At 43.3% G+C, this 26562-nt stretch overlaps 1 protein-coding gene and 1 pseudogene across 1 annotated transcript in view; both read left to right on the forward strand.

The window, feature by feature from the left end:
• The window catches only part of LOC115582773 (uncharacterized), a 484111-nt pseudogene that overhangs the window by 153521 nt on the left and 304028 nt on the right, over positions 1-26562 (forward strand).
• mmp24 (matrix metallopeptidase 24) overlaps positions 15980-26562 on the forward strand; it is a 59048-nt gene continuing 48465 nt past the window's right edge. The window contains exon 1 of the mRNA XM_030421302.1: positions 15980-16453. Within this exon, the coding sequence (XP_030277162.1) occupies positions 16307-16453 (147 nt within the window). The 5' untranslated portion in view covers positions 15980-16306. The remainder of the gene's footprint in view (positions 16454-26562) is intronic.

The raw sequence follows: 26562 nt of genomic DNA on the forward strand, positions 1-26562 counted from the left end.
TTTTTTTTATTTAACCAGAAAAATCCACCAAATCACCTGAGACTCCGTTTACAGAGTCGGAGAAATCATCTCGATGTTTACACGTCTGATGTGCTGATTCAAGAGTTTATTTCTTCCAAACCAGAGTTAGAGATTGTTCAGAAAGTCAAAGTATGAAACAGACATTTTTAACGAAGTGTTTCACGACAGTAAAATTACTGTTTTTGTAAATGGAGTCTGGTGGATGTGGTGAGAATGTAGCGGCTCTTTCTGGTCGGACAAAAATGTATTTCTTTCAGGAAGTCTGAAAAAAAAAACAGCTCTTTAAAGGAGCAGTCTGTAGTTTAGGTGAAGAAATGTTAATGAGCAGAGAAAGTTTTTTTTTTTTAAACAAGCTAAATAATCAAACTCCGAACATAAACAGGACCAACAATGCAGCTCCCCGTACTTTTTTTTATTTAAAAGGGCTGCTAACTGCACGGCTAGTTGAGCTAACTAGCTAAAGGCGGCAGTTTGCATGGCCAATTTTTACATACTGCACCTTTAAGAGCAACTATAATGATACAGTTTGAGACATCAGTGTTACATTTAGACCGTTTTATAACTAGTTAAAAGTTCAGTGAAGTTAAACTAACAGAAATTCTTTCTTTTCTTGCTTCTCACTAATTTCTAGTTTTCTGAATAATCCTACTGATTAGTTTTCTGTCCAGTTAACGACGAGGTGGCGACACTGAAGTCCACCGAGCGAGGGAGAGAAACCCAGAGATTTAGAAATCAGTGCAAACAAACACGGCTGTGTGTGTGTGTTTGGACTGTGTGTGTTTCCAGAACGGGCCTGTTTGCTTTAGTCCTTCTCGCTGTGTGCTGTTGGACTCGTCATAGATCTGCTTCATCGCCGAGCGCTGAAGAACAGAGACACACCCGGCTGAATCACTGCGAGTCGAGCAGTAAGTGAACACGGAGCTGTGAAGGTGGAGGACGACAGAGGAAACGCTGCCACCTGCTGGTTCTGAGACTGTTTCAGAGAGCAGAACTGCTGAAAGAGTCCAAATACATCAGTGAGACTTACAAACTTAAAGGAGCAGTCTGTAGTTTAGGTGAAGAAATGTTAATGAGCTGAGAAAGATCTTCATTAACTGATAAACAAACAGACAGCACACTTTATACTGTTTTACTGTGTTTATATGTGGCGGACCCTGCCACCTTTCTAGCTTCAAACAGTGTTCTGGGATCTTATTTTCCTCTGAGAACAACTTGTTTATTCATTGATGTAAATGTTAAAATCCTGAGTTTGAATTTCTTCTCTAAAACCACACAGAGCCTCTTTCATGCTACCGACTCTGATTTTGCATCCAGCAGTCAGAAGTTAAAACATCCGGAATAATGAAACACGTCTAACATACTTTATATGTTATTAATGATTAGACGACGACTGTGTCACACGGAGAGCTTCCATTTTAAAGGTCGCTGTGCTAATATTTAAATAGACATTTTGGAAAAGTCATGTGATGTTGATAATATGACATCACAGCTTGTGGTTCATTGGTTTAACAAAGAGCTCAGGTGTCCCACATTCAATGAACTCACCCTAATTGGGTTTTTTTTTCTTTTTTCAAATTTGCAAAATGGCTACGAATTGGTTGAAAATTATATTTGAAGCGTCTCAAAAAATGGTTAAAGTTAAATAACTGACACTTTGGGTTTCCCATCTTGGCGCACACTGACTCTTTGAGATGGTGGTCGACAAATATGAAGGACTCAGGTCAGTGTCATCCACCATCAGGTTGCTTTCTACTTTTGGCCGGAGCTGCAAAAATTGTTTTAATTTGGTCGAATCTTCAATTGTTGTATTTAAAATTAAGGGCAAATGTTTCATCAGTTCTTTAAAAATGTTTGTCGGGGCTCTGTTTCTGTTTGCGCTACTTCATTTTCTTATTTATCAATAAGATAATTTATTTGGATCTAAGGGTGAATATTAATATTTACTGAATTCACACCACACAGATTGTTTGCTTGCTGTGTTCTTGGCTCAGTGATTTAAAAGCTGTTTAAATGTCTTTTTGTTATATTTTCTGTTTTTATTTTGACTTTATGCCCTTTAGTGTCTCTTCTGTCTTTCCAGTTCTCCTCTGTTTTTCCCTCTGTGTTTCCCTTCGTTACCTCACCTGTTCTCCTCCCTCCTCACTCTCCTCACCTGTTCCTGATCCCCTCGTTAGCGTGTCTGTGCATTCAGTCTTTGTTCTAGTAGTGGGGATTATATGGAAAAACTTTACACGGTGGATAAAAGCGTAAAATTTGGTATAGATGTTCCTTGGGTGATCCTAAGATATCCCAGAAGGGGTGCCCAAAAAAATGTCAAACAGGAAGTGAGTTTTTTTAAGAAATTCAAAATGGCTGCCCATGCATTTGGCAGCTGATTCAAAAACCACCAAAACAACCTCATGAAAACATGAAATCTGGTATATATAGTCTTTAAGTGACCCTCAAGCATCCTGGAAAATAAATCCCAAAAATTGTGAACAGGAAGTGAGTTTTTAAAGAAATTCAATATGACCATCCATACAATAGACAGCTAATTCAAAACCCACCAAAAACCTCATATAAGCATAAAATTTGGTACATATACTCTTTGGGTGACCCTAAAGCACCCTGGAAAAAATTGCAAACAGGAAATGAGCTTTTGAAGAAATTAAAAGTGGCCGCCCACAATATCAATATTGTCGCGCGCGTCCCTGGATGTGATTAGATTGGCCTGGGAACAGGATCTGGGACCCTTGTCTGATGACCAGTGGTACTCTATATTACGGGCAATAAACAAAACGTCAGTCTTTGCAAGACACTGTCAGTTCAAAATTGTCCACCGTGCTCACATGTCTAAGACTAAGCCGTCTAGTTTTTACCCTAGTTTAAGTCCAATCTGTGACAAATGCAATAATAATTAACGATGGTACCCTCTTCCACATGTATTGGCTGTGCCCCAAAACACAAATATTCTGGAACAATGTTTTCAATACCTTATCTAAAATATTGGGCAGGGATTTCGCCCCTAGCCCCACTCTAGCTCTATATGGCATTGCCGCTAGTGGTGACCCAAAACTGACACTTAGTAAGCAACATATGGTTGCTTTTGCCTTGCTTCTGGTCAGATGCCCAATTCTGCTTAGATTGAGGGATGCTGCCCCACCCACACTGATCTACTGTTCACTTTGTGATCAACATGCACATGTATGTGTCTGAAAAAAACAAATAAAGATATTTGAAAATTAAATAAAAAAATGCCTCCCACAGAATTGGCTGCTGTTTAAAAGCCCAATAAAAAACCCTTTCAAAAAGGAAAGGAATACAAAATGGCTAGCTATGTATCATCTGTTACAAAGAAGACACCATGTTGGGAGGGATGCAGCCAACCAATAGGGCTGAATGTGCATTACATCCCGATTCCCTCATCATTGTGCTGGCAGTCTGCCGACTCTGGCCAGACTCCAAGAAAACGGAGGCCAGGGCTGCGCAGGTAGTCAAGTGGTTAGAGCGCATGCTACGTACGCAGTGGACCCTGGTTTGAATCCAGCCAGAGGACCTTTACTGCATGTCACACCCCTCTCTCTCCCCTTTCCTGTCTAACCACTGTCAAATAAAGGTATCTATGCCTCAAAAAAAGAAGGAAGATGGAGGTCAGTCTGATGACAGTGGATACAGTACTGAGGTGGTTCTCATGCTATTCTTGGCCAAAATAACCAAGCCCAAACAACATAACATTTTAATACACGTTGTACAATTCCAAGACCTTCAACACATTTGGACTAAGAAAAGTCAACAAACACACCTCCAACTTTGCAGAGACCTGGTTGGTTGGTTCTGGCTTTAAATGAGGGAGCTGGTTGGACTTTATGTTCATACATTCTGAGCTGCCTGGTGTTCAGTCTGCTGGTACAAACACACTTTCATCAGCTTGAGAAACATGGGCTCTGGATACTCACAAGAAGACTACGACCGCTTTGCTCGTGAGAATTATGAATTTGCTCTAAGGCGGCCCTGCCTCTTACCAGATATCGGCATGGACGAGTCTCTGCTGAAATATTCTGGCATCGACTCAAACGTTTTGCTGCGGACCTACTCTAATGATCTGATCAACAGAGTTCCAGGCTTCATCGACAGGTTGGGATCAGGGTTGGGTCCGATGACTTCAATCCCAAATGCTGTTGGACTTGGAGCATTGGTGATTTCTATGATCTTGGAGATCGCCGTGAAGAGCACCGCCGGACCGACTAAGGATACATACAGCCTGCTGAGACGTGTGTTTGGTGAGGAGAAACGTTACGCTGTCCGGGACACAATGTCAGAGTATGTGAAGCGCCATCACACCTTCATGAGCAATGAGCAACGATTACGGGAGGAACTACGGAGACTAGAAGCACAGCTGAGCAACCACCTGACCATCCTGAGAAACTCCCTGCTGCATGACGGACAGATGAGCACCCGGGGCTTCAAAATCTGGATCAATGGAGCCTCCTTCCACCTCCAGATGTTGATCCATGAGGCTCGACTGAACATTCAGGCCGGCAGACGTAGATCAGACTATGTTACTGCGATCAACGCTGCCATCAGTTTGTATCTGCAGAACCTGGATGTTTTGCTGGAGAAGTACAAGAGTCACAACACCTATCCAAAATTACATTGGTTTGTTTATCCAGAGGTCAATGCATTCTGTGTAATGAAGGGTGAGAAATGTGAAACGAGGTATAATTCTCGTCCCTGTGAAAAAATAAATAAGGGTTTTTGGAAACTTCTTTACTCCAAATTTGACTCAGAGTTTCAGAGTCATTTTTCAAATATCAGGAACAACCTCACCTCTCTAATCAACCAACATGGTTCATACACTGTGCCATCAACCTCTTTATAAGTTTAAGAGAGAAGATTTCTGATCGACATGTTTTTTGATCTGTTCTTAAAATCTCTGAAAATAAATGTTCATAATTCATGTCTCTGCATTAAACATTGATTTAGGTTTAATGTGAAATGTCATGTTGACACAACACTGTGCTTCTGCTACACAACAACCACTTGGTTAGAGTTAGAAAAAGTTCATGTTTTGGCTTAAAATGCCTGTTTTTGTCTCCACAAACGCAGCTGGAAACCCGTCTCCTGAATGTTTGTGTGGTGACACGTACAGATCTGAACGTTGTTGGAATGTTGACTGCCAACATTTCATTATGGTGAATGAATGAAGTAATAAACTTGATTCTGCTGCACAGAGATGTTTGTTGTGATTGTTATCTAATGGTGATGTTCTTCTGATGCAGACACACTGCTCTCTTGTTACATGACATGTTTCAAGACAAATGAAATACACTTATTTGAATATTATGTTATCACTGTCTTTTTTTCCCCCAGTTGCTTCGTTAAAATTACATCAACGCCATCTCTTCAATCCGACCCTGTGACTTCTGGTGTTTTTTGGTTGTATAACTTCTGCTATAAAGATCATATTGGCATGAAATGTGGTGTGTGGACGCGGCACAAGATTCAACACAAGAACTGAATTAAAGTTCAACTACTATAGACGAGATTTCTCCTTTTTTCACTGTAAAGTCCATTGTCCATAAAGTCAAGCTAACTGAAGCTTATGTCATATTATTAGAATTCAACGACTATTAAATTTAAAGGTGGAATCAGTAGGATTTGTCCCAGCTGTTCCTGAACGCACCACAAAGACAGTTGAGCTTGGGTTTCATGGGGCGTTCATGAAACATCTAGTTGCTATTTGTTTTGGCACACTTGTGTTTCCTGTAAAAACAGTCAGCTGATGAGGGTCGCAGCCAGCCAATAGGGCTGAATGTGCCTTACATCCCATTCTCATCACCATGGTGCTGGTGGTCTGACGACTCTGGCCGGACCAGGACAAAACAACAAGGCCTCCAAGGAGTCAGAGGTCAGTCTGATGACAGGGGATACAGAACTGAGGTGGTCCTCATGCTATTCTTGGCCAAATTAACCAAGCTCAAACGACTAAACATGTTGATAAATGTTGTACAATTCAAAGACCTTCGACACACTGATTGAGAAAAGTCAACAAACACACCTCGAACTTTGCAGAGACCTGGTTGGTTGGTTCTGGCTTTAAATGAGGGAGCTGGTTGGACTTTATGGTCATACAGTCTGAACTGCCTGGTGTTCAGTCTGCTGGTACAAACACACTTTGAGCCTCACAGATCAGCTTGAGAAACATGGGCTCTGGACACTCACAGGGAGGCTACGACCAGTTTGCTCGTGATTATTATCACGTTGCTCTCTGGAACCCCTGCCTCCTACCAGATATCGGCATAGACGAGTCTCTGCTGAAATATTCTGGCATCAACTCAAACGCTGTGTTGCAGACCTACTCTAATGAGCTGATCAACAGCGCTCCAGGCTTCATCGGCAGGTTGGGATCAGGGTTGTCTTCATTGAAATCGATCCCAAATGCTGTTGGACTTGGAGCATTGGTGATTTCTATGGTCTTGGAGATCGTTATGAAGAGCACCGCTGGACTGACTGAGGATACATACAGCCTGCTGAGACGTGTGTTTGGTGAGGAGAAATGTTAAGCTGTCCGGGACACAATGTCAGAATACGTGAAGCGCCATCAAACCGACATGAGAAATGAGCAACGATTACGGGAGGAACTACGGAGACTAGAAGCACAGCTGAGCAACCACCTGACCATCCTGAGAAACTCCCTGCTGCATGATGGACAGATGAGCACCTGAGGCTTCAAAATCTGGATCAATGGAGCCTCCTTCCACCTCCAGATGTTGATCCATGAGGCCCGTCTGAACATTCAGGCCGGCAGACGTAGCTCAGACTATGTTACTGCGATCAACACTGCCATCAATTGGTATCTGCAGAACCTGGATGTTTTGCTGAAGAAGTACAAGAGTCACAGCACCTATCCTAGGATATATTTTTTGACTTATTTATATGGTGCATACTGTTTTGTTGGAAGCGAGAGATGTGACGTGTTGTATCAATCTGGTCCCTGTGATTCAGTAAATGAGAGTTTTAGGAAACTTGTTTTCTCAAAATTTGACTCAGAGTTGAAGAGTCATTTTTTAAATATAAGGAACAACCTTAACTCTCTAATTAACCAACGTGGTTCATTCACTCTGCCATCAACCTCTTTTTATGGTTAAGTGAGAAGATTTCTGATCTAAATGTTTTGTTGATCTCTTCTTAAAATCTCTGACTCAATCACGAGATTAAATGTTCATAATTCATGTCTCTGATTTAAACATTGATTTAGGTTTAATGTGAAATGTTATGTTGACACAACGCTGTGCTTCTGCTACACAACAACCACTTGGCTAGAGTTCGGAAAAGTTCATGTTTTGGCTTAAAATACCTGTTTTTGTCTCCACAAACGCAGCTGGAAACCCGTCTCCTTAATGTTTGTGTGATGACACGTACAGATCTGAACGTGGTCGGCGGGGTTATTTGAATGTTGACTGCCAACATGGCACAAGATTCATCGCAAGAACTGAATCAAAGTTCAACTGCTGAAGACGAGATGTCTCTTTTTTAACTGTAAAGTCAACTGTTGGTGTGTTTTGCAGGACTTGATGTCACAAAACCATCTTAAAGTTCAGCTGAGATTAAATGTGAGCTCAGAGAATCTTTCCATCTTCAGCAGATGAATTATTAAGATTGGTAACACTTTACAATAAGATGCACAAAAATGTGAGTAAGTAATGAGGAGCGAGGGAGAAATTAATCATCAGTGAGCAGTCAGTCAAACAGTCAGCTGATGAGGGACGCAGCCAGCCAATAGGGCTGAATGTGCATTACATCCATTACAGCGTGGTGCTGGCGGTCTGCCGACTCTGGCCGGACTGGGACAGAACAACAAGGCCTCCAAGAAGACGGAGGTCAGTCTGATGACAGGGGATACAGAACTGAGGTGGCTCTCATGCTATTCTGGACCAAACTAACCAAGCCCAAAAGACTAAACATGTTTATACGTGTTATACAATTGCAAGACCTTCGACACACTGTGATTGGGAAAAGTCAACAAATACACCTCCAACTTTGCAGAGACCTGATTGGTTGGTTGGTTCTGGCTTTAAAGGAGAACTTCGGCCGATTTAAACATGCAGCTTCATTCACAGAGATGTTTGTTGTGATTGTTATCTAATGATGATGTTCTTCTGATGCAGACACACTGCTCACTTGTTACATGTTTCAAGACAAATAAAATACACTAATTTGAATATAATTTTATGAATATGTCTTTTTTCCCCAGTTGCCTCTCTAAAATGACATCAACTCAATCTCCTCAATCTAACCCTGTGACTTCTGGTGTTTTTTGGTTGCATAACTTCTGCTATAAAGATCATATTGGCATGAAATGTGGTGTGTGGACGCGGCACAAGATTCGTCACAAGAACTGAATCAAAGTTCGACTACTGTAGACGAGATGTCTCCTTTTTCACTGTAAAGTCCATTGTTGGTGTGTTTTGCAGGACTTGATGTCACAAAATCATCTCAAAGTTCAGCTGAGATTAAATGTGAGCTCAGAGAATCTTTCCGCCTTCAGCAGATGAGTTAATAATCTCGGTAACACTTTACAATAAGATGCACAAAAATATGAATAAGTAATGAGGAACGAGGGAGGAATTAATCATGAATGACTCGATTGTTGAATGAGTACTCCCTGATTAACTGTGATTCAAGGACTGTATAGTAGATAAAGGTGATTTGATCAACAGTCCTCACATTGTTTCTTCCAGTAGTTTCTTCCACAAGAAGATACTTGTGTACAAACAGACTTTGGTAAAAGTAGAAGTACTGATTGCTAAAATAAACAACTTCTCACCACATTTAGCAACAAACCACGTTTAAAAAACATATGTGAATTTTAAAATGTTACTTTTGACCAGATTTACAGCAAAATGTGTGAACTTTGTGATATTTACTTCTTTTGTAAAAATATAACGTCAATGTTCAATCTAAATGTTAAATCTAAATCTAAATGTTAAATCTAAATGTTAAATCTAAATGTTAAATCTAAATGTAAATGTTAAATGTTCAATCTAAATGTTAAATCTAAATGTAAATGTTAAATGTTAAATCTAAATGTTAAATCTAAATGTAAATGTTAAATCTAAATGTTAAATTTGAAACTCATACATTTAAATCTAAATGTTAAATGTTGAATCTAAATCTAGATGTTAAATGTTGAATCTAAATGTTAAATCTAAATCTAAATGTAAATGTTAAATATAAATGCTAAATGTTAAATATAAATGCTAAATGTTAAATATAAATGTTAAATATAAATGTTCAATATAAATATACATTTTAAATCTAAATGTCACAGGTGAAACCAAATATTAAGCTAATATGCAAATTCACACTGATTGTCATTGGAAGTACCAAATTAAAAGCTACCGAGTGCTGTGGTGGTTCTACTGTGGTAGATGCTGTAGCTGTCACTCGCCCTTTTCACACAGAGACATTAATAAGTAACACTGTTGTGTATTCTTCATTCATTTAGAGAGAAGTTAATTAAAATGTTACCAGAGGTGATAAAAGTCCAAACAGTCTCTCTTCCAGTAGAAGTTCATATACTGTGTAAAAACAGACTCTGGTAAAAGTAGAAGTACTGATTCAGCTTGTTTACTCCAGTAAAGTAATAGATTACAGGCTCTGACATGTACTCAGAGTATCAGAGTAAAAAGTCTCCCTCTGAAGGACATTTGTGCTCAAAGCTAACTGAAGCTCACGTCATATTAATAGAATTCATAGACTATTAAAGTTAAAGGTAGAATCAGTAGGATTTGTCCCAGCTGTTCCTGAACGCACCACAAAGACAGCTGATTGTTGAGTCTCATCCTCTTACTAAATTTATATTTGATCTACTTCTAACTTTCTGTGAGAGAAGTGTTAAACAGCCTGGTTGTGAACAGGTTTCCTCTCAGTCGATGACATCACAGCGCTGCCATCTTGTGGTGTAAACATTCACTCACAGGCCTCGGCAGAGTTCAGCAGCTGAACTGCAGCAATAAAAAGTTTATGAACAAATTCTTCAAGAACAAGTTTTTAGAAATGCGTTGTGACCGTCTACGTTATGTGACCAGAACCTGCTGCGGGCTGCGGGACAACGAATGTATAATCATTACTTTTCTATTTTATGCTTATGCTTTTTCCTGTGTCATTTTTTCCTTCTTGGGTGAATCATGTATTTCGCTGAATCATTGATTTAAAATGTAGGTTTTATATTGTTTTCTTTGTCTTTCTCCTTCTTCTTCTTCTTCTTCTTCTTCCATTTCCTGCAGACAGCAGATTTAGTTCAGTGCCGACTAACAGCTGGAGTCAATCTGTCTGCATATGTTGAAATGATTTGAGTCTACAGATAGCAGAGTTTTTCATGGTGCCTCCAGGTGTGTTTACTACATACACCTCCACGTTACCTAATTAAATACCTTCCTCTGGGATCTGCACTGGAGAGACAGGTTCAGTCATTCAACTAGTATTAATTGTAATGTAGAAATGTTTGGTTGAACTTGAAGGCAGCAGTATTTACAATGTTTCTGTAATTCACTGTTTTTTTATCACACACACACACACACACACACACACACACACACACACACACACTCTGACCTTTCACAGTAACGAGCCAGGAGGACACCGGGCAGACGACAGCAGTGATTCGTCCTCATTTACTGGCCTGTCTGTCCTTTAATGAGCCGCACATTCACCACCTGATTGGATGAGGCAGGTGAGCGAGGGATTCATTCTGACGTGTGATTGGCTGTGAGTAATCACATTCTTTTATTAGAAGCAGAGCCCCCGCTGCTGACGCCATAGAGACCATTAGTCCTCTCTCACACACACACACACACACACACACACACACCTGGTTAAAGGCAGTGTACTTGTGCTTGTGTGTGTATCTTTGTGAGGACCTGTGTTTGTTGAGGACGTCTTTACAAAGTGAGGACATTCAGGTTCAGGTTTTAAGGTCCAGTTTTAGAGTCAGGGGTGAGATGAGGTTTTTAATTGTGATGGTTGAACCTGCAGTAACTCATCTTTTCACCACTTGGTGGCAGCAGAAACAATGTTGGACGCTGAGACGTCATCAAGCTGAATTTGAACTCTACATCCAGCAGTTAGAGAAACATGATCAGTCCTGTTTGTGTCTCCTGATGAATCCAATTAATTAAATCTTTAAACTGTCCGACTGTCACTTACACCAGGAGCAGCAGCGCCAACAGGAGCCTTTCCTTTTTCTGGAGACATTTCTTTATCAGAAGTGGAATAACGTATATATATGTGTTGGGTTTAATACAGCTGACACCACAGTTTGTTCCTGAAGCATTCAATGATGTCGTGACCCTTCCGTCTTTTTTAGTTTCCTCACACGTAACCAGGAAGTAAACCTCCAGGGGTACACGCAGGGCTCTCATTGGACTAAAGAGTTAGCAACGTTGCATTCACTACCTTGTTCTATCATAAATCTACAGTTTGAAATCTTTGTTTTTAGTCTCTTTAGCTGCTAAACGCTTGTCTCCTACTGTCTGTCGGCTGTCGTTGGTGCTGAGCAGGTAGTGTGCAGAGCGAGCGCTGAGAGCGAACAGGTCAACAAATGTCTGAAACTCTGAAATATGCAGCTCTGAAATCCATCTAGAGCTGCAGATTCAGCTGATGGTTCTTCTGAGGTTTATACGAGCGGCCGTGTCACGTTGACATCCTGTTTTCAAAATGTTAATCTTGTACATTATTATTCTAAGAAATGCTGATTATAGGTACTCTGCTCGCTTGACGGGCTTGTTGCATCACATCCTGAGTGTTGTTCAATGTCACTGAACTGACACTGAAGAGCTGGAGAACAGAAGGAGTCTCAGTTCTGGACCAGAACAGAACATGTCAGCTGCTGGAAAAATGGGTCACAACCCAGAAATTAGAAGCTGTTATCACTGAACAGGAGGGAGAAGGAGGTGTGAACTGGCTTGAATTGAATCTGTCTGTCTGGAAGCAAACTAGAGACGAGAGAGAGAAATGAGGAATGATTGACGAGGAGGACGAGGACTAACAGAGAGAGGAGAAAAAAGGTTTGAGAGGAAAATAATGATTTGTAAAAACAAGACGGTGAGGAAAAACAGAGACGTTAAGAAAAGTGTGAGAAGCTTTTACTGAGCCGACGGATGAAGACGGACGCAGAGCGGGAATGAAGCGGCGTGAAGGTAAACAGCTGACGAGCCGAGGTGAGAATGAGAGGAAGAGGAGGGATGAGGAGGCCGGAGAAGAGCGTAGGAACAGCCGGATTCATAAGAGATGTTATAAGAAGATGGAGATGTGAGGCTGTTGGCTCCCTGCTCTCCTCAGATGGTGTTTATTCACACACTGTTGAACAGAGAGGATTGTGGGTAAGGACTACAGTTTAATGTCTGTCCTGAAGAAGAGACAAGTTATGTGCACCTGTTGGTGAAGACGACCCAGTTTTTGTCTGTTTTTGATTTTATTTCTTAAGCAAAAATCAGCAGAGGAGACAAAAGTCCTCACACTGTTTCCTCCAGTAGAAGTTCAGATACGTGTGTAAAAGTAGAAGTACTGACTCAGCCTGTTTACTCCAGTAAAGTAATAGATTACAGGCTCTGACATGTACTCAGAGTATCAGAGTAAAAAGTCTCCCTCTGAAGGACATTTGTGCTCAAAGCTAACTGAAGCTCACGTCATATCAATAGAATTCAAAGACTATTAAAGTTAAAGGTAGAATCAGTAGGATTTGTCCCAGCTGTTCCTGAACGCACCACAAAGACAGTTGATTGTTGAGTCTCATTCCCAGGACGTCAAATAGACACATGTTGGGTTGGTAAAGTGTCCCGAGCAGCAACAAAGAGAGAAAATCAGAAACTCTCTGCAGATACGAGACACTAACACGCCTTTTCTCCACATTCCAGTCTCCCTCTCTGTCTGTTTACGCCTTCTTACGGCTTTTACGTCTTTGTCTCGTCTCGCTGCGTCTGATTGGTCCACATCAGTCTGCTGATGCTGGGAAATAACAATAATCCAGAATTCACCTCAGATGCATCAAACTAAAGTAATGAGGCTGTTCTGAAGCTGTGAGGAGGAGAAAGTTCACATGTAGAGAGGAGAAGTCACACAGATACTCAGAGTAGAGTATAAATACATGAAACAGTAGAGTAACTAAGTATTTGTACTTCACTCAGCCTCAGAGGGCTTCTGAATCTGTTCAGGATAAAACACCTTCTATCATTAGATGCTAATTCTGATGCTGATAATCTGCAGAAGATGAAAAATAAATATGTGAAATAAATGACAGAAACTTCAGGAGGGCGTCTCACTTCCAGGACAGATTGTTAGAAATGAGGAGAATGTTTCAGGGTATAACAACATAAATTCAGCTGTTGTTACAACGAGAAAAGATTATCATATTATTTTAGTCATGTTGGTCATTTATGGTCCGGCTCAGGTCATGTGACCCGTCAGCTGATGGAAGGCCGGCGCTGATGTTCACATGTGTTGCAGTGAAGAAGAGAGAGCGAGCTGGACAACACGAGGTGAGATACTCCAGTGTGAAAGTAAAGGAGGGAGATGAGTGGGAGGAAGATGAAGGTGAGAGAAGAGGAGGTGTTGGAGACCAAATCCTCTCAGTCTGCGCCTCCTCCGCTCTTTGTCTTTATTTATCTGCAGTGTGATTACATGCTGCTGATAGTAACGCCAACACAAAGCTTCACAACGACCTCATGACATCTTCTTCTCGTCCTCTTCTGGAGTCTTCAGCCTCGTTAGCAGCTCAGTGGATTGCTGAGTCGAAATTCAGGGTCTGCGTCCTTCAGAGCATTTGAAGTCTGTCCCAGTCTCCAGATGCTCCTTCTTCTCCTGTTTCTGGAGGATGCACCGCTACGATCCTTCATGGCCTCACATATCCTGAGATTCTTTGCGCGCCCCAAAAAGAAGAAAGAAAGAGAGAAAATGGCGACATCACGTGGTGTAGATCGTCACTTTCGTGGGCCTGGGCGGCAGAAATCGTGACGTAAGGGTAAAACATCTGTTTGATGCAACCAGGAAATGCTCCAAAGGCTAGACCGTCACATTTAACAACGGCTGACGAGGTTAACGAGGTCTCTCTGAAGGACTCGCCTTCAAAGACCACGAAGGCCGAGTCCTTCAGAGGATGCAGACCCTGAACTGACACACAGCAGATGACTGTCTGCACACACTGACGTTTCTCACGAGGTCGGGATGGTTGTGAGTAAAAACTGTTGTGAATTCACATCAGGTCCAAACATTCATGTCAGTAAGTCCAACACTTTAGTTTGTGTCCAGATTCCTGCAGAGCTGATGACATTCATCCTTTAGCCTCCGAGAAACTTTGTGTTTGGTGTCGAATATAAAATGTTAGCATGCTAACATGCTAAACTAAGATTAGTTATAAAGAATTTTACAAACAAGCTTTTAGAAGAACAGGAGCCATGACGTGATGATGAGAGTCTACAGACACTTTCCTCTCGTGACATTTAGCTCAAAGAAGTCACATTTATTTATCTGAAACCTTTTAGTGACAACAAGAACAACAACCAGGAAGACAAGATGAAAGGAACACAAGACAATGTGAAAGGACCGATATGAATACAGGGAAATGAAATAAAAAAGGATAAAACAAATAAAACAGGAGAATATAAGTTACAGAAAATCTACTTGTTCCCTCCTGCGATCGTCTTTCTTTCTTCGCTTCTGTTTGTATCTTGTTTCATTTCACCACTGCATCGTTCAGACATGGAAAACAGAACTGTGAAGGTGACATCTCTCCCCGTCCAGCGCAGTGTGGATCACTGTAACATGGAGCTCAGAGGGACACCTGAGGACACCTGAGGACACCTGAGGTCAAATGCATTATGAATCATAACTCACTCATTCATAATTTAATCGCAGGTGGAACCGAGACAAAGAAAACTGTCTGGGAGTGACGTGAACAGCGACACTTCTGATTCAACACGTCTGAAACTGTAGATTTGATCCCTCGACAGGAATCGCTGCCCTGATTTACAGAACACACGGTGTGATTCGTACGAACGATGAGTCTCTGTTCACACTGTGTTCACATGATTAGCACATATGAAGGTGTAAATAGGTCTGATGTTTAAATTAGGACACGTACAAATGAGTCAAACCCGCCGTCAGTGAATTCATTAGCTGATATGAAGTGATGCAGCTCACAGCTGTCGCCGTGGAGATCTCAGACAGATGTGTCATGCTGTGGTTGTGAACGCCTGAAGTTCATTCAGTCATGAAAACAAAAAGAGTTTGTTTATTTAGTTTGTTCAGGCAGAAATCAATCAGCCAATGAGGAGCTTTGTCATCTGATTAAATGTGTTCCTTAAAACTACAGACTGCTCCTTTAAAATGACCCGCTGGTTTGCTCTGCAGACCCCTTTTTGATGAATGACGGCAGAACTGAACATTTTGCATTTCCTGTGAGACGTCTCCTTCAAAATAAAAGTCAACTCGTGCTTTTTAAAATCATGAAAACAAAGAGAGGTTTTTGATTCAGTGAATGAAGAGTCATTAAAACTACAGACTGCTCCTTTAACTGACATGCATCTGCTGCTCAGTCTTCAGCTGATCCAGAGTCTGCAGCTGCAGCGCTCCCTGTGTCCACACCGCGCTACTGCAACAACATCCATCACCTCCATCACCTCCCTCACCTCCCTCTCTCTCTCCCCTCTCTCTCTCTCCCCTCTCTCTCTCTCTCTTTCCTGTCTCTCTCTCCCTCTCTCTCCTCCCTCTCTCCCTCCCTCTCTCTCCTCTCTCTCCCTCTCCTCTCCCTCTCTCTCTCCTCCCTCTCCCTCCCTCTCCCTCTCTCTCTCTCTCTCTCTCCTCTCTCTCTCTCCCTCTCTCTCCTCCCTCTCTCTCTCTCTCCCTCTCCCTCTCTCTCCTCCCTCTCCCTCCCTCTCCTCCCTCCCTCTCTCTCTCTCTCTCTCTCCTCTGTCTCTCTCCCTCCGTCCCTCCCCCTTCTCCTCCTCAGTGATACCGGAGCGGACCGACCAACCTGCAGCCTTTCTGTCTTGTAGTCAGGCTTCCCCAGCTGCTCCGCCGAACCGGACTGAGTCTGCGCAATGGGCGCTCGTCAAGTGTAGGAAACCAATCGCGCGTCTGCACCGACGAACCGGAGAGTGAGAGACAACACACACACACACACTCACAGACACACACGGAGACAGACGGGATGAAGCTCGGGCAGCACTCGGACTGTTTCCTCCGGTAAACTCGCAGGACCTGGACATCACCGGCGGACAGCGGAGGGGGGGATCTCGGGGACTCAGCCATGGCGACGGGAGGAGGAGGAGGCGGTGGAGGAGCGCGGCGGAGGAGGAAAGCGGGGCTCCCGGGATTGTGCTGGAAGACCTGCTACTTTCCCATTTTGTTCTGGGTCGTTTCCGTCTGCGGAGAAGAGAAGACGCTGATTGTGGAGGTAGGCGGCGAGCGCGCGGGCACACACACACACACACACACACACGCGCGCGTAATTTCAACACAAAGAGTGTGTGTGTGTGTGTGTGTGTGCGTGTGTGTGTGTTATCTCCACCTTTATGTCCCCGGGATGTGCAGGAATGACCCCCCCCCCTCCATCTCTCCGTCTCGTGCGCTCCGCGGTGTGTTTGTGTTTCTGAATGGACGCAGGTGTATCGGCTCCTCGCGCGCTGCTCTTTTGTTGTCGGCGCGCGCACTGAACGCAAACAAAAGGTGTTGTTTTTTGATTTTATTTTGCTCATCAGCTCTCTAATTGCCCACAGATCCCCAGTCAGTCCGTCCGGGATGCTCAGGAGCCTCTCACGTGCTCAGCTCCCCGGGCTCTGACGCCAGGACGCAGCAGAGGGTTAAACACTCCTGTGCGCGTGCAGATGGTTGTGTGTTCTAATGAGCCCACGTTGTCAATAAGCAGTAATCAGCATGCACAGAGCAGCCAGGCTGAACAAAGCGTCTCCAGACTCTCCTGCTCCCTTCACTCAGTCCAAATATAGCCTCCCTCCATAATTTATGGAAATGGCAGCGAGTTGGAGGAGAGAGAAGAGAAGAAGAAGAGGAGAAGAGGAGGTGCAGACAGATGTGTTTTCATCCCTGAGGTTCTGGTGCAGATGATGGCCGGTGTTGGTGTCAGGCTGCTGCCACTCAGACGGACAGATGAGGAGAGGAAGTAGTTTGTTGATGTGTGATGATGTTCAGGCAGAATCTCTCCTCATGCTGAATATGCAGATACCTCGTTTGGAAAATCTGGGTCATTGTGTTATGAAATAAAAAGCTTGCAGAAGAAGAAGAAGGAGAAGAAGAATCTCCCGCCTGCAGGAGACGTGATCAGTGGCTGGTTTTTTCCAGCGGTGTTTGTGTTGCGAGTGACACTTTCATTGAGACAAAGGAAGCGCCTGTGGCTGTGCTGAGCGTGGCTGCTAACAGCCGAGTGTGACGGCGCCGTACAAACCATGAGATGTTTTCACTGAGCCTGGTTTTACTCTCAGCAATCTAAATCCCTCCCAGAGCTGCTGTTGGTACATGTCATGCTAATGTGGCCTCACACGAACGTACAGTACAGCTTCTGCCTCCATTCAAGGTTTCAGGAGAGGAAAACATCCAGCGTGCTGCTGCAGAACGCTTCGACTCTTTGTGTGAGCGAGGATCGAAGCGCTCTCGATCACAGCTGACTGATTTCTTTATTGATTAATCTGCTGATTATCATCAGGAAAATACAAAAAAGGTGACGTCTTCAGTTCAGAATCACATCAGACAAAAGATCAGACTATATAATCGATAACTCATCAAATTAGCTTTGATTTTTACCTTCACTAAGGAGGTTCTGTGTGTGTTGGTTTGTCAGCAGGATTACACAAAAACTGCTCGGTCAATTTCCACCAAACTTAGATGGAGGACGGGTCTCAGCCCAGAATAGAGCAGGGTAACGTTCAGTGTGGTTCTGGATAAAGACCCGGGTCCAGGCGGTTCTTCTTGGAGGGTTATTTGCTTCCACATGTTTACATGTTTCCTGTGGTCGTCGCTGATAGCATCCGTGGACACACAGCTGTGAAAGTAGCCGACTCTGTCCGACCGGCTGATCTCGTTAAACACGACGAATTAAGTGTGAAAGTTGGTTAGATCGTATTGGGGTTCGTGTTCGGTCCGGTCCAGTCGGAGCTCGGTACCGTTAGCCGCTGTTAGCTGTTACTGACGCCGGAGGACATCAGAGGGAAAACCAGAACACTTAACATGATCCAGTTACATCAAGTTATAAATGTGTGTTCTTGTTCTGTAATCAGTGAAACACAAATATTCACTCGCTCGACGCTTTAAGTTGAAGATCGATGTTATCAGTTGTGATCAGCTTCAAGCACATGTGACATTTTGTTATTCAGGACAAAGACGTGACCTGATTGTGATATAATAATACAAAGAAATGATTATTTTTGTGATTTTCTTTTACATATATTGTTAAACAGTCGCTCCATGTGACCGCTGATGTGATCTGTGACGGTTCAGAAGACTTTGTTTTTCATTTCAGCTGCACTCTTTGTTTTTCTTTCGTCCTCGTGATCGTCTGCTACACATCTTGTAAGCTTTATATTAATGTTGAGCAGATTATCAGCAGATAATTGATCATTTTATAAGAATCCACATCTGCACCTGCACACAAACAGAATCACAATGAGCACAATTTAAATTCTGATCAGCTGGTTTGAACTGAATCTGTGTGTTTTCACATATTCCTGGTTGCAAAGTGGAATAAATAAATGTTTTTTTTGTGTGTGTTTCTGCTCAAATATTGTTCCGTTTCTTGCAAACAGACGAGATCATGTGATGTTTTTCAACAGAGCGTCTCCTGTGAAGTCACAGCCGACCAATCAGAGCGCTCTCAGCCTCAGATTGTCACAGCTTCCAGGTTCCTTTGTGTGCTCGCTGCAGCCACGTGGACCACATGAGACGCTCAGACGATCGTCTCTCCATCTCCTGATTTCAGTCCTGCTTCCTGAATTAAGAGTTGCTGTGTATTAATCACTGAATGAACGTCTCTTGTTGAGCGGAGGTTTGGGCTGCAGCAGGTGTGTTGTGCAGGTTGTCTGCCGGCCTGGTTGTGTTGATTAAACAGCTCGGACTCGCTGGTTGTGCCGCAGGGAAGCTGTGATTTTTAGAGATCAAAGATTGGGAGAGTTTGTATTTGATAGTCGACTTCGCTGTATTTCTCTCGACTCTTTGCTGAGCCGGTGAATGTCACGCACACACCTCTGCAGTCACGTCTGCGCACACCTTGATGTTTTCTGTGGAGATGTTTTGATCTTGTTTTCATTTGTGGATTGATTTGCTTCACTTGTTGGACATTTTGTTGAAGCTTGTAGAAGGATTTGATAAAGCAGACCATCTCTAACACATTGTTTCAGCTTTGTTACGCGTGTTCACAGCGTTTTATAGCCGAGCGGTTCAGACAGTTTATACTTTATATTCAAGTTGAAAAAGCCAATATGTTTTATATTCTAAGCCGAAAGCACGACTGTGGCTGTAGTCGGTGTTGGCTGATGATACGTGTCGGTGCTCAACTGATTGATTATTGCACGATCTATAATTCAGCACAGTCTCATGAAGCACATCGTCAAAGTTTCAAGACAGGCGAATGTGAAGCTGCAGCTAAAAGGAAATGTTTAACTTCAGCAGCACATCTTTTTTTTATTCGCAGCTCTACGTTGACGTAAACATGTCTTCACTTTTCCTTCCACTGTGCAGAAATAAAACAAATCATGAAGTGCAGCGTTGGCAGATATTTAGAGCATTAAAAATACTGAATAAAGAAAATACTGTCCTGTATGTGAACACACCATCACTGTTAGCATGTAGCTTTGAAGAAAGTCCTCTTTTGAACGTGTCGTGGAGCTGAACACAGTCTGACTTTCTCCAGGACGTTCGTGGGTTCACATTGGCTCAGTCTTCTGTTTTCTTCTGCTCAGCTCGAGAACCGTGTCGGTCGTCCGCCAGCACCCAGCTGGACCGTGGAACACCTTACCGCACGCCTCCCGCCCTCCCTCGGCTTCAGGTGGTGGCGGTCGGCTCCGGCGGCCTCGGATCGCAGAGAGCGAGCGAGGCTGGCGCAGTGGAAACACAGATGGTTGCTCGCAGACAGCAGAGGGAGAAGGAGGCGTTCAGCTCTTTGTCTGACTCACGGCTCCGCGATCCTTTGTCTGTTTGCCTGTTTACACAATAGGTCAGATTTCTGTGGTCAGAACCGACTCGTGTTTGTGTGTTTTTGAAGGAATATTTTTGGCGGGCAGGTACAGACGACTGTGGTGTGGGCCGGAGCTGCTGTTGTGTGTTAGAGAAGCTTTTTGTGCAGATTGTTTCACAGTTTATTCACCCAAAGTCTGTTATTGTACTGATGTGAGTGAGTGATTGATTACAGACGCTGGTGCTGATCACGTCTGATGATATTAAAGATTGATATACTGAGATTAATAAGAAGCTTCTCAGATTCACTGACGCTGTTCTGTTTTGTTCTTCTGTCTGAACCCGGGCTTTGTTTTATTCCTTTATGTAATCCCTGCACAGAGCTGTAATCTGAGTATTTATATCAACATATTGTCTTAATCACGATGAGACGTTATGAATATCTGGTCCAACATGATTGTGCGGTTGATGACATCATCCCAATAATCAAAATATTCTTAAAGCTTAAAAAACTAAAAATGCACTAAAACATAAACGTTTACATTTCTTGAACAAACACGTGTATTTATTGCGTCGCAGAGACGACACACATCTGTTATAAATCAGCGATCATTGATCATAACGTCCTGCACAGATCAATGATCAATGTAACCTCACTTCACAAGTTTGGATTCATGTGTGATATTCACTACAATGTGTTTTATCGCAATCTGTCATAAAGTCTTTTATTGTCCTTCCCCTGATCTCACAAAATATATATTTCAGTGTTTTGAATTCTCTTCAGAAGCTCTTTATAGACTATAAATGACTATTGGTACTTTGACAGACTTTGACAAAATTAGATTTTTGATCAATAGTCATCAGTAATGTGGAAACAATGACTGAGTGGGTGAAGAACAAGGAGAGCAGCCTGTGAATCAGCCTTTAAATCCAGGAAAATACTCATGTCATGTAATTATATCTTAAATTAAAGGTGATCTAAACGAAGAGATTTAATTTTCGAGGTTTGCAGGAAAACAATCGCTCCGCTGACGGTGTCATTATTCCCAGACTGGGTGATGATGTAAGATAAAAACATAACGCAAATATTAAGACAGATTTTATGATTTGAAATATAATTCACAATAACGTGAATATTCATTTTCACTGAGGTTACTATGAGAGTCATGACGATGCGTCTCTGTCGGCTCTGTCGTGTTTTCAGCTCCCAGTTGGCTTCACCTCATTAATAATGCGGACGTGTGACACGGTGATGTCAAGAAGTCACGGGATTAAAGGCGGGACTATTGACGAGGTGTTTCCTTTAACATGCACAGCAGCGATATAACACACTGAAGGAGAGGAACGACGAGATGACATCATTCAACAGGCCTTTAATTCACTTCATAATGATGCAACAAAACAAACAGCTGAAGTGATATAAAGTGATTTCTGGAGTCAGCAGAGACGAGCTGAAGTGTCACGTCTGTATTTGATATAATAGAAAGCCGAGTTAAAGGATTGAAGGTCGGATTCAGTGGGATTTGATTCTAAGCCGGGAGTTTTTTTTCTGTGTGCAGCAGCTACGATCATGTGTTTTGAAGATTTTTACCCGACGGGAGAGTTTCAGGCTGTCCTGGTGACGAGAGGCCGTCTCAAAATGGCTGCACGTACCTGCAGCATGAAGACAATGATGATGATGATGATGACAACATTAGTGATGATGATTGTGATGTTCAGGCGGACATAACAACATTAAACAGTCTCAGCGGTGGTAAATATGAACGATGATGATGGAGGAAGGCAGCAGATCACCACGACGATGATCGTAGTTTGATGGTTTTAGGAGATGAAAGTGTTTCAAACCTCTCTGGGCTCCTTTTCTGTCTTTTTCTCCTCCCTCCCAGGGGGAGGGGAGCTCGGGGAGGCGGCCGCTCCCCCGGGGTGTTGTAAACACTACATTACACCCGAGAAATGAGCTAAATGAGGCTGCACTGCTGCACTTATCAGCGCCGTGTGTGTCTGTACTCTGTGTAGGCGGGTGTGAATTCACGGCTGTTACTAGTAGTTTTTAAGCTTTGTCCTGATTCGCCGTCCTTGGAAGTGAAGCGTGCACATATGGCGCCCGGGCTTCGTACAGTACATTCACGTCTGTTTCTGCGATCGCCACCCTCTGCTTCTCCCGAACATTTAGTCTTTTTGACGGGCAGCCTCATTGTTTCACCGTCCGTCCTCTCTCTGCCTCTGTCTCCCGTCTTTTTCATCTCCCTCCTCTCCAGCTATTGTCTTCCTCGCCCGCCCACTCACACACTTTACTGCACGCTCTGTGCAAGCTGCAGCTGTAAATAAGAGGAGTTGTCATTGTGCATTTGATGAGGGTATTGTACTGTTTGTATGCAGCGAGCCGGGGACAGAGTCGGAACAGTTTGAAGCCGGGCTGTGCTGGATGGCGTCGCTCAGCTGAACTCAGCCGACCCGCCTCTGAAAATAGCTGACATGCTTTTCAAACTGCGATGATAGAGAGGCGTTCTGATCATCGCTGCCTGTGATGTGGCTCTGTTCTCTAATCTACAGTAACTTCAGTAGAAGTCTGATGTAGTTAGAAACTTCACAGCTGACAGATCACCAGTGGACCTTGTAATAGGTGTTAGTTAATCGCTAAAACGTCCATTATAAGTCTTTATAAGATGCTTATTAACGAGGTTTTTTCAGCCCTGGCAGCGATGCTACTGTTACACCATCATCCTGATCTGTAAAGATCAACAGATTTTTGGTTTTAAACAGATTGAAGTGTTTTACAACAGCAGCTCGACTTCATCCTGAGGCCTTTTCTCCAGGCCGGAGTTCAAATAATATCCACCAAAAATAAAGATCCCAGAGTTTAACAGAAACACAGATTTTCTTTTGTTATCGAGAAGAAATTAATAAACTTTTCTGAAGTCATTTACAAGATTTATCATACAAATTCAAGTCATTGTCCTCGTTATGAACAGGTGAGAAGAATTGGTCAATACGTCCATCATTAGACGGCGCTGATGCTGTTTCTTCTGTCTTTATAACGACTGGATGCTGCAGGTCAGACTGCAGAGTCTGGAGGAGGAAAAGCAACTGAATGACTTGAGTCACACAGGCTTTTATAAAGTGGTGCAGCGAGCTCCACCTCTGCTCGCCTCCCTGCAAAGAACTGAGTGAAACAATGAAGCTGAGATGATTCGTGGAGCTTTGAAAGGCTCCTATTGGCTGCTCGTCATGTCTAAAACCCACAATCTGTGCAGCAGAACGCAGACAAGTGAAGCTGATTGAGGACAGGTGATGACACACCTGAAGCTGCTGATGCTGCCTTCACATGCTCGTGTACTGAAACCACTTTCACATGAAAACAGCGCATCGATTGGTGCAGCGCTGAGTTTTGCACGTCGCCAGTTTCACTGTATGAGTGGATGTTTTCCTCACAGTGCTGAGTCACTTACAGCTTGTTTTCTTACCATCATGTCGCTGGTTTTGAAGATCAGCCTTATCTGCATAAAACCCTGCGAGAAGAAAAAGAGGACGAGTTGTATAATCCTGCAGCAGGAGGGAGGACGGGAGGCAGCGAAGGTGGAGAGGCTGGAGATACTGAGAGGATAAAGACGAGAAGAGAAAGTGGAGCGACAGTAACGGTGCTGCAAGCTCACGTTGTCAGCTAATCACAGCAGCGTCGTGCAGGTCTGAGATCAGTTAATGGACCTTGTGATCAAACACAGTGAACGCTCCTACAGGAGAGTCCAGCAGAGCCTCGTCACACGAGACACAAAGCAGGATGGAAACGCAGAAAGTGCAGCTGTAATTAAAAATGGATGTCAGGCCGGTCGTCTGTCCGTCGGCTCGGTGGTGCAGCGCAGACGGACGCAGAGCGAGGACGATGAAACAGGAAGAGGAAATCCTTTCACACTCACATGTAGATTCAGTTATAAGATGCTTCTGCAGCTACAGCACCATGATGCTCATCACAGGGAATGATTTGTTTATCTTTATTTAAACTGAACGCAGGATATTATTCACCAGAACTGTAAATTAGAATAAGAACTCAGTATTTGAACGTACACTTCAGAGTTCACTTCTCTTTGGGCCATGATTAGTCCCGACTCAAATCACAAGCAGGCCTATAACTAACAATTACTTTCACCTTTGATTAATCGGTGCACTTCCCAACTTATTGATTAGTTGTTTGGTTGAAAAATGTATTATTAAAATTATGTTAAGTTTGCTAGCCTTTGTCCGTCAGCAGTTTAAACACCGACACTTCCTCGCTGCTCCAAGCTCCCAGTTCAGACCGCTAGCTGCACGGCTAACTGAGCTAACAAGCTAATGGAAGCTGCAGTTAGCAGCAGCTAGCTGTTACTCTGGTGCTGCCCCCCAATTGTTTTGATTACGTCCTCAACAGGTTTAATGTATTGCATCTTTACTTTATCGATTATGTTAGAAGTTTTAAACATTTGTAAGTGCGACACCACTGGTTCATTTTAAACAAGACGTCGGGACATTTTCATGTTCGTGCCGACAATAAAAGCTAAATGTTCCACGTTCTTCATCAGAGTCGAGCTGTCACGATGCTGGAATCTATAACTTTCATACAATACCTTGGAAAATATGAATATTCTTATTAAAAGACAGGTATATGAAGGTGTGTTCGGTCTCTGTCTGTCTGTGTGCTGTTGTGCTGAGCAGGCAGAGATGAGAGCCGTGAGACTGAACCAAAACAAAAAGATAACAGCGACTTTGAAAGACGGTAAAAAGCCTCCGCGGAGCCGACGGAGCTGCAGAGCGGCGCTGATTCTCTGTGGGTTTGTTACTGTGAGCGGCACCTTTCACATCATTTGATCCACTGTAAATAGAAAATATTGATCACAGCAGCTTCAAATGTTTGAGTTGTGGAGGATCAGCTGGGAGGCTTAGTGATGATAACTCCGCTGTGCGCCGGCCCGAACTCTCTAAGCTCTTCTGTGACTAACGACGCGTCCTGACTGAACTTTGACGAGCAGTGAAGGAGTGTAGAAGATGACTCACCTCTCAGGCTCCTCCTCCTCCTCCTCTGCTCTGCTGCGCTCCGTCCATCACATCTCCATCGATCTGATGATGAATCTGTTTGTCCATCCGTCCGTCACTCCACGCTGAGCGAGCGCTTCACAGCTGCTTTGTTGCAACCTGAAACCTTTTTTCCTCAAGTGATGCTGCGATGATCCGACAGTGTCTTCGGCGCCGAGCTGTCATTGTTCTGATGTTTCTGCTCGGTCGTCACAGAGGTCACCTGTCAGTCAAACCCAGTCAGCGGTGCAGAGATGTTTACTTCAAGATGATCTTTAAAGGAACAGTTCACCTTAAAGCTAAAGACCAGTCATCTCCATGATATAGGTCTCAGCATTCTGCTAAACACCTGAAGGAGCTGGAGACTAAAATGTCTCCATACAGCTCGTTTCAACGAGTCTGCAGAGGCCCTGAGATCACAAACTGACCTGAGACATGATTGACACCCTTCTTCTCTGTAGCTGCTGAGCTAAACGTTAGCATGCATCCAGTCTGAAGTGGCTGCACGAGCTCAACCGCACATCTCACTTGGAGAGACATCTGGAGACTTTCAGATTACAGCTGACGAGCTCCACAGACTTCAGTTGTTTCGCAGAATGCTGCGCTGTTTTGTTTGGGTGAACGGTTCCTTTAAAACAGCCCCGTGGTTCTCCTGTTGTCGTCTGAAACTCTTTAACACACGGCTGTGAATCAAGTCTGAGGGTGTGAAGGTCGACGTGGTCGTTGGACTTTACGTGCGGCCGACATGAACACAGGAGGTCAAAGTTCAACTCCTGACAGACCTGCGATTAATAATGTCTGTAACTCAGATTTCACTTTACACACGTAATGATCAGTTAGATTCTTCTCTTCTGCGTGTCTGTGGCCTTAAATCATCCATATCCTGGCAGTCATTGATCGCTGTGTCGTCCATTGTGTGTGTGTGTGTGTGTGTGTGTGTGTTATATGACACCACAGACATGAGGTCATAGCTATGAGACCATCAGTCCCACCTGAGCGATCCTCAAAAGGGTTTCGCGTTACATAAACCCGTGTGTGTGTGTGTGTGTGTGTGTGTTCAAGAATTTGAGAACAGTCGTCCATTTTCTATGACTTCGCTGCTTCTTGATTGTTTAATCAATGATTTAGTCTGCAGACGTCAGACTCTCGCTCTGTGACGTCTCCACATGTTTCTCTGTCAGAACATATTTGTTCATATAAAACAAACGGATGCAGAAACTGAATCGGAGCCTTTTGATATTTTTACCTGATGAAGATTAAACATTAAATTGATTAATAAAACATTTCATTTCAAACAAACACATCCTCCTCCTCACACTCGTGAAACTCTCAGTGACACTC

This window comes from Sparus aurata, chromosome 6, assembly GCF_900880675.1.
Source record: "Sparus aurata chromosome 6, fSpaAur1.1, whole genome shotgun sequence".
In the NCBI taxonomy this organism is placed as follows: Eukaryota; Metazoa; Chordata; class Actinopteri; order Spariformes; family Sparidae; genus Sparus; species Sparus aurata.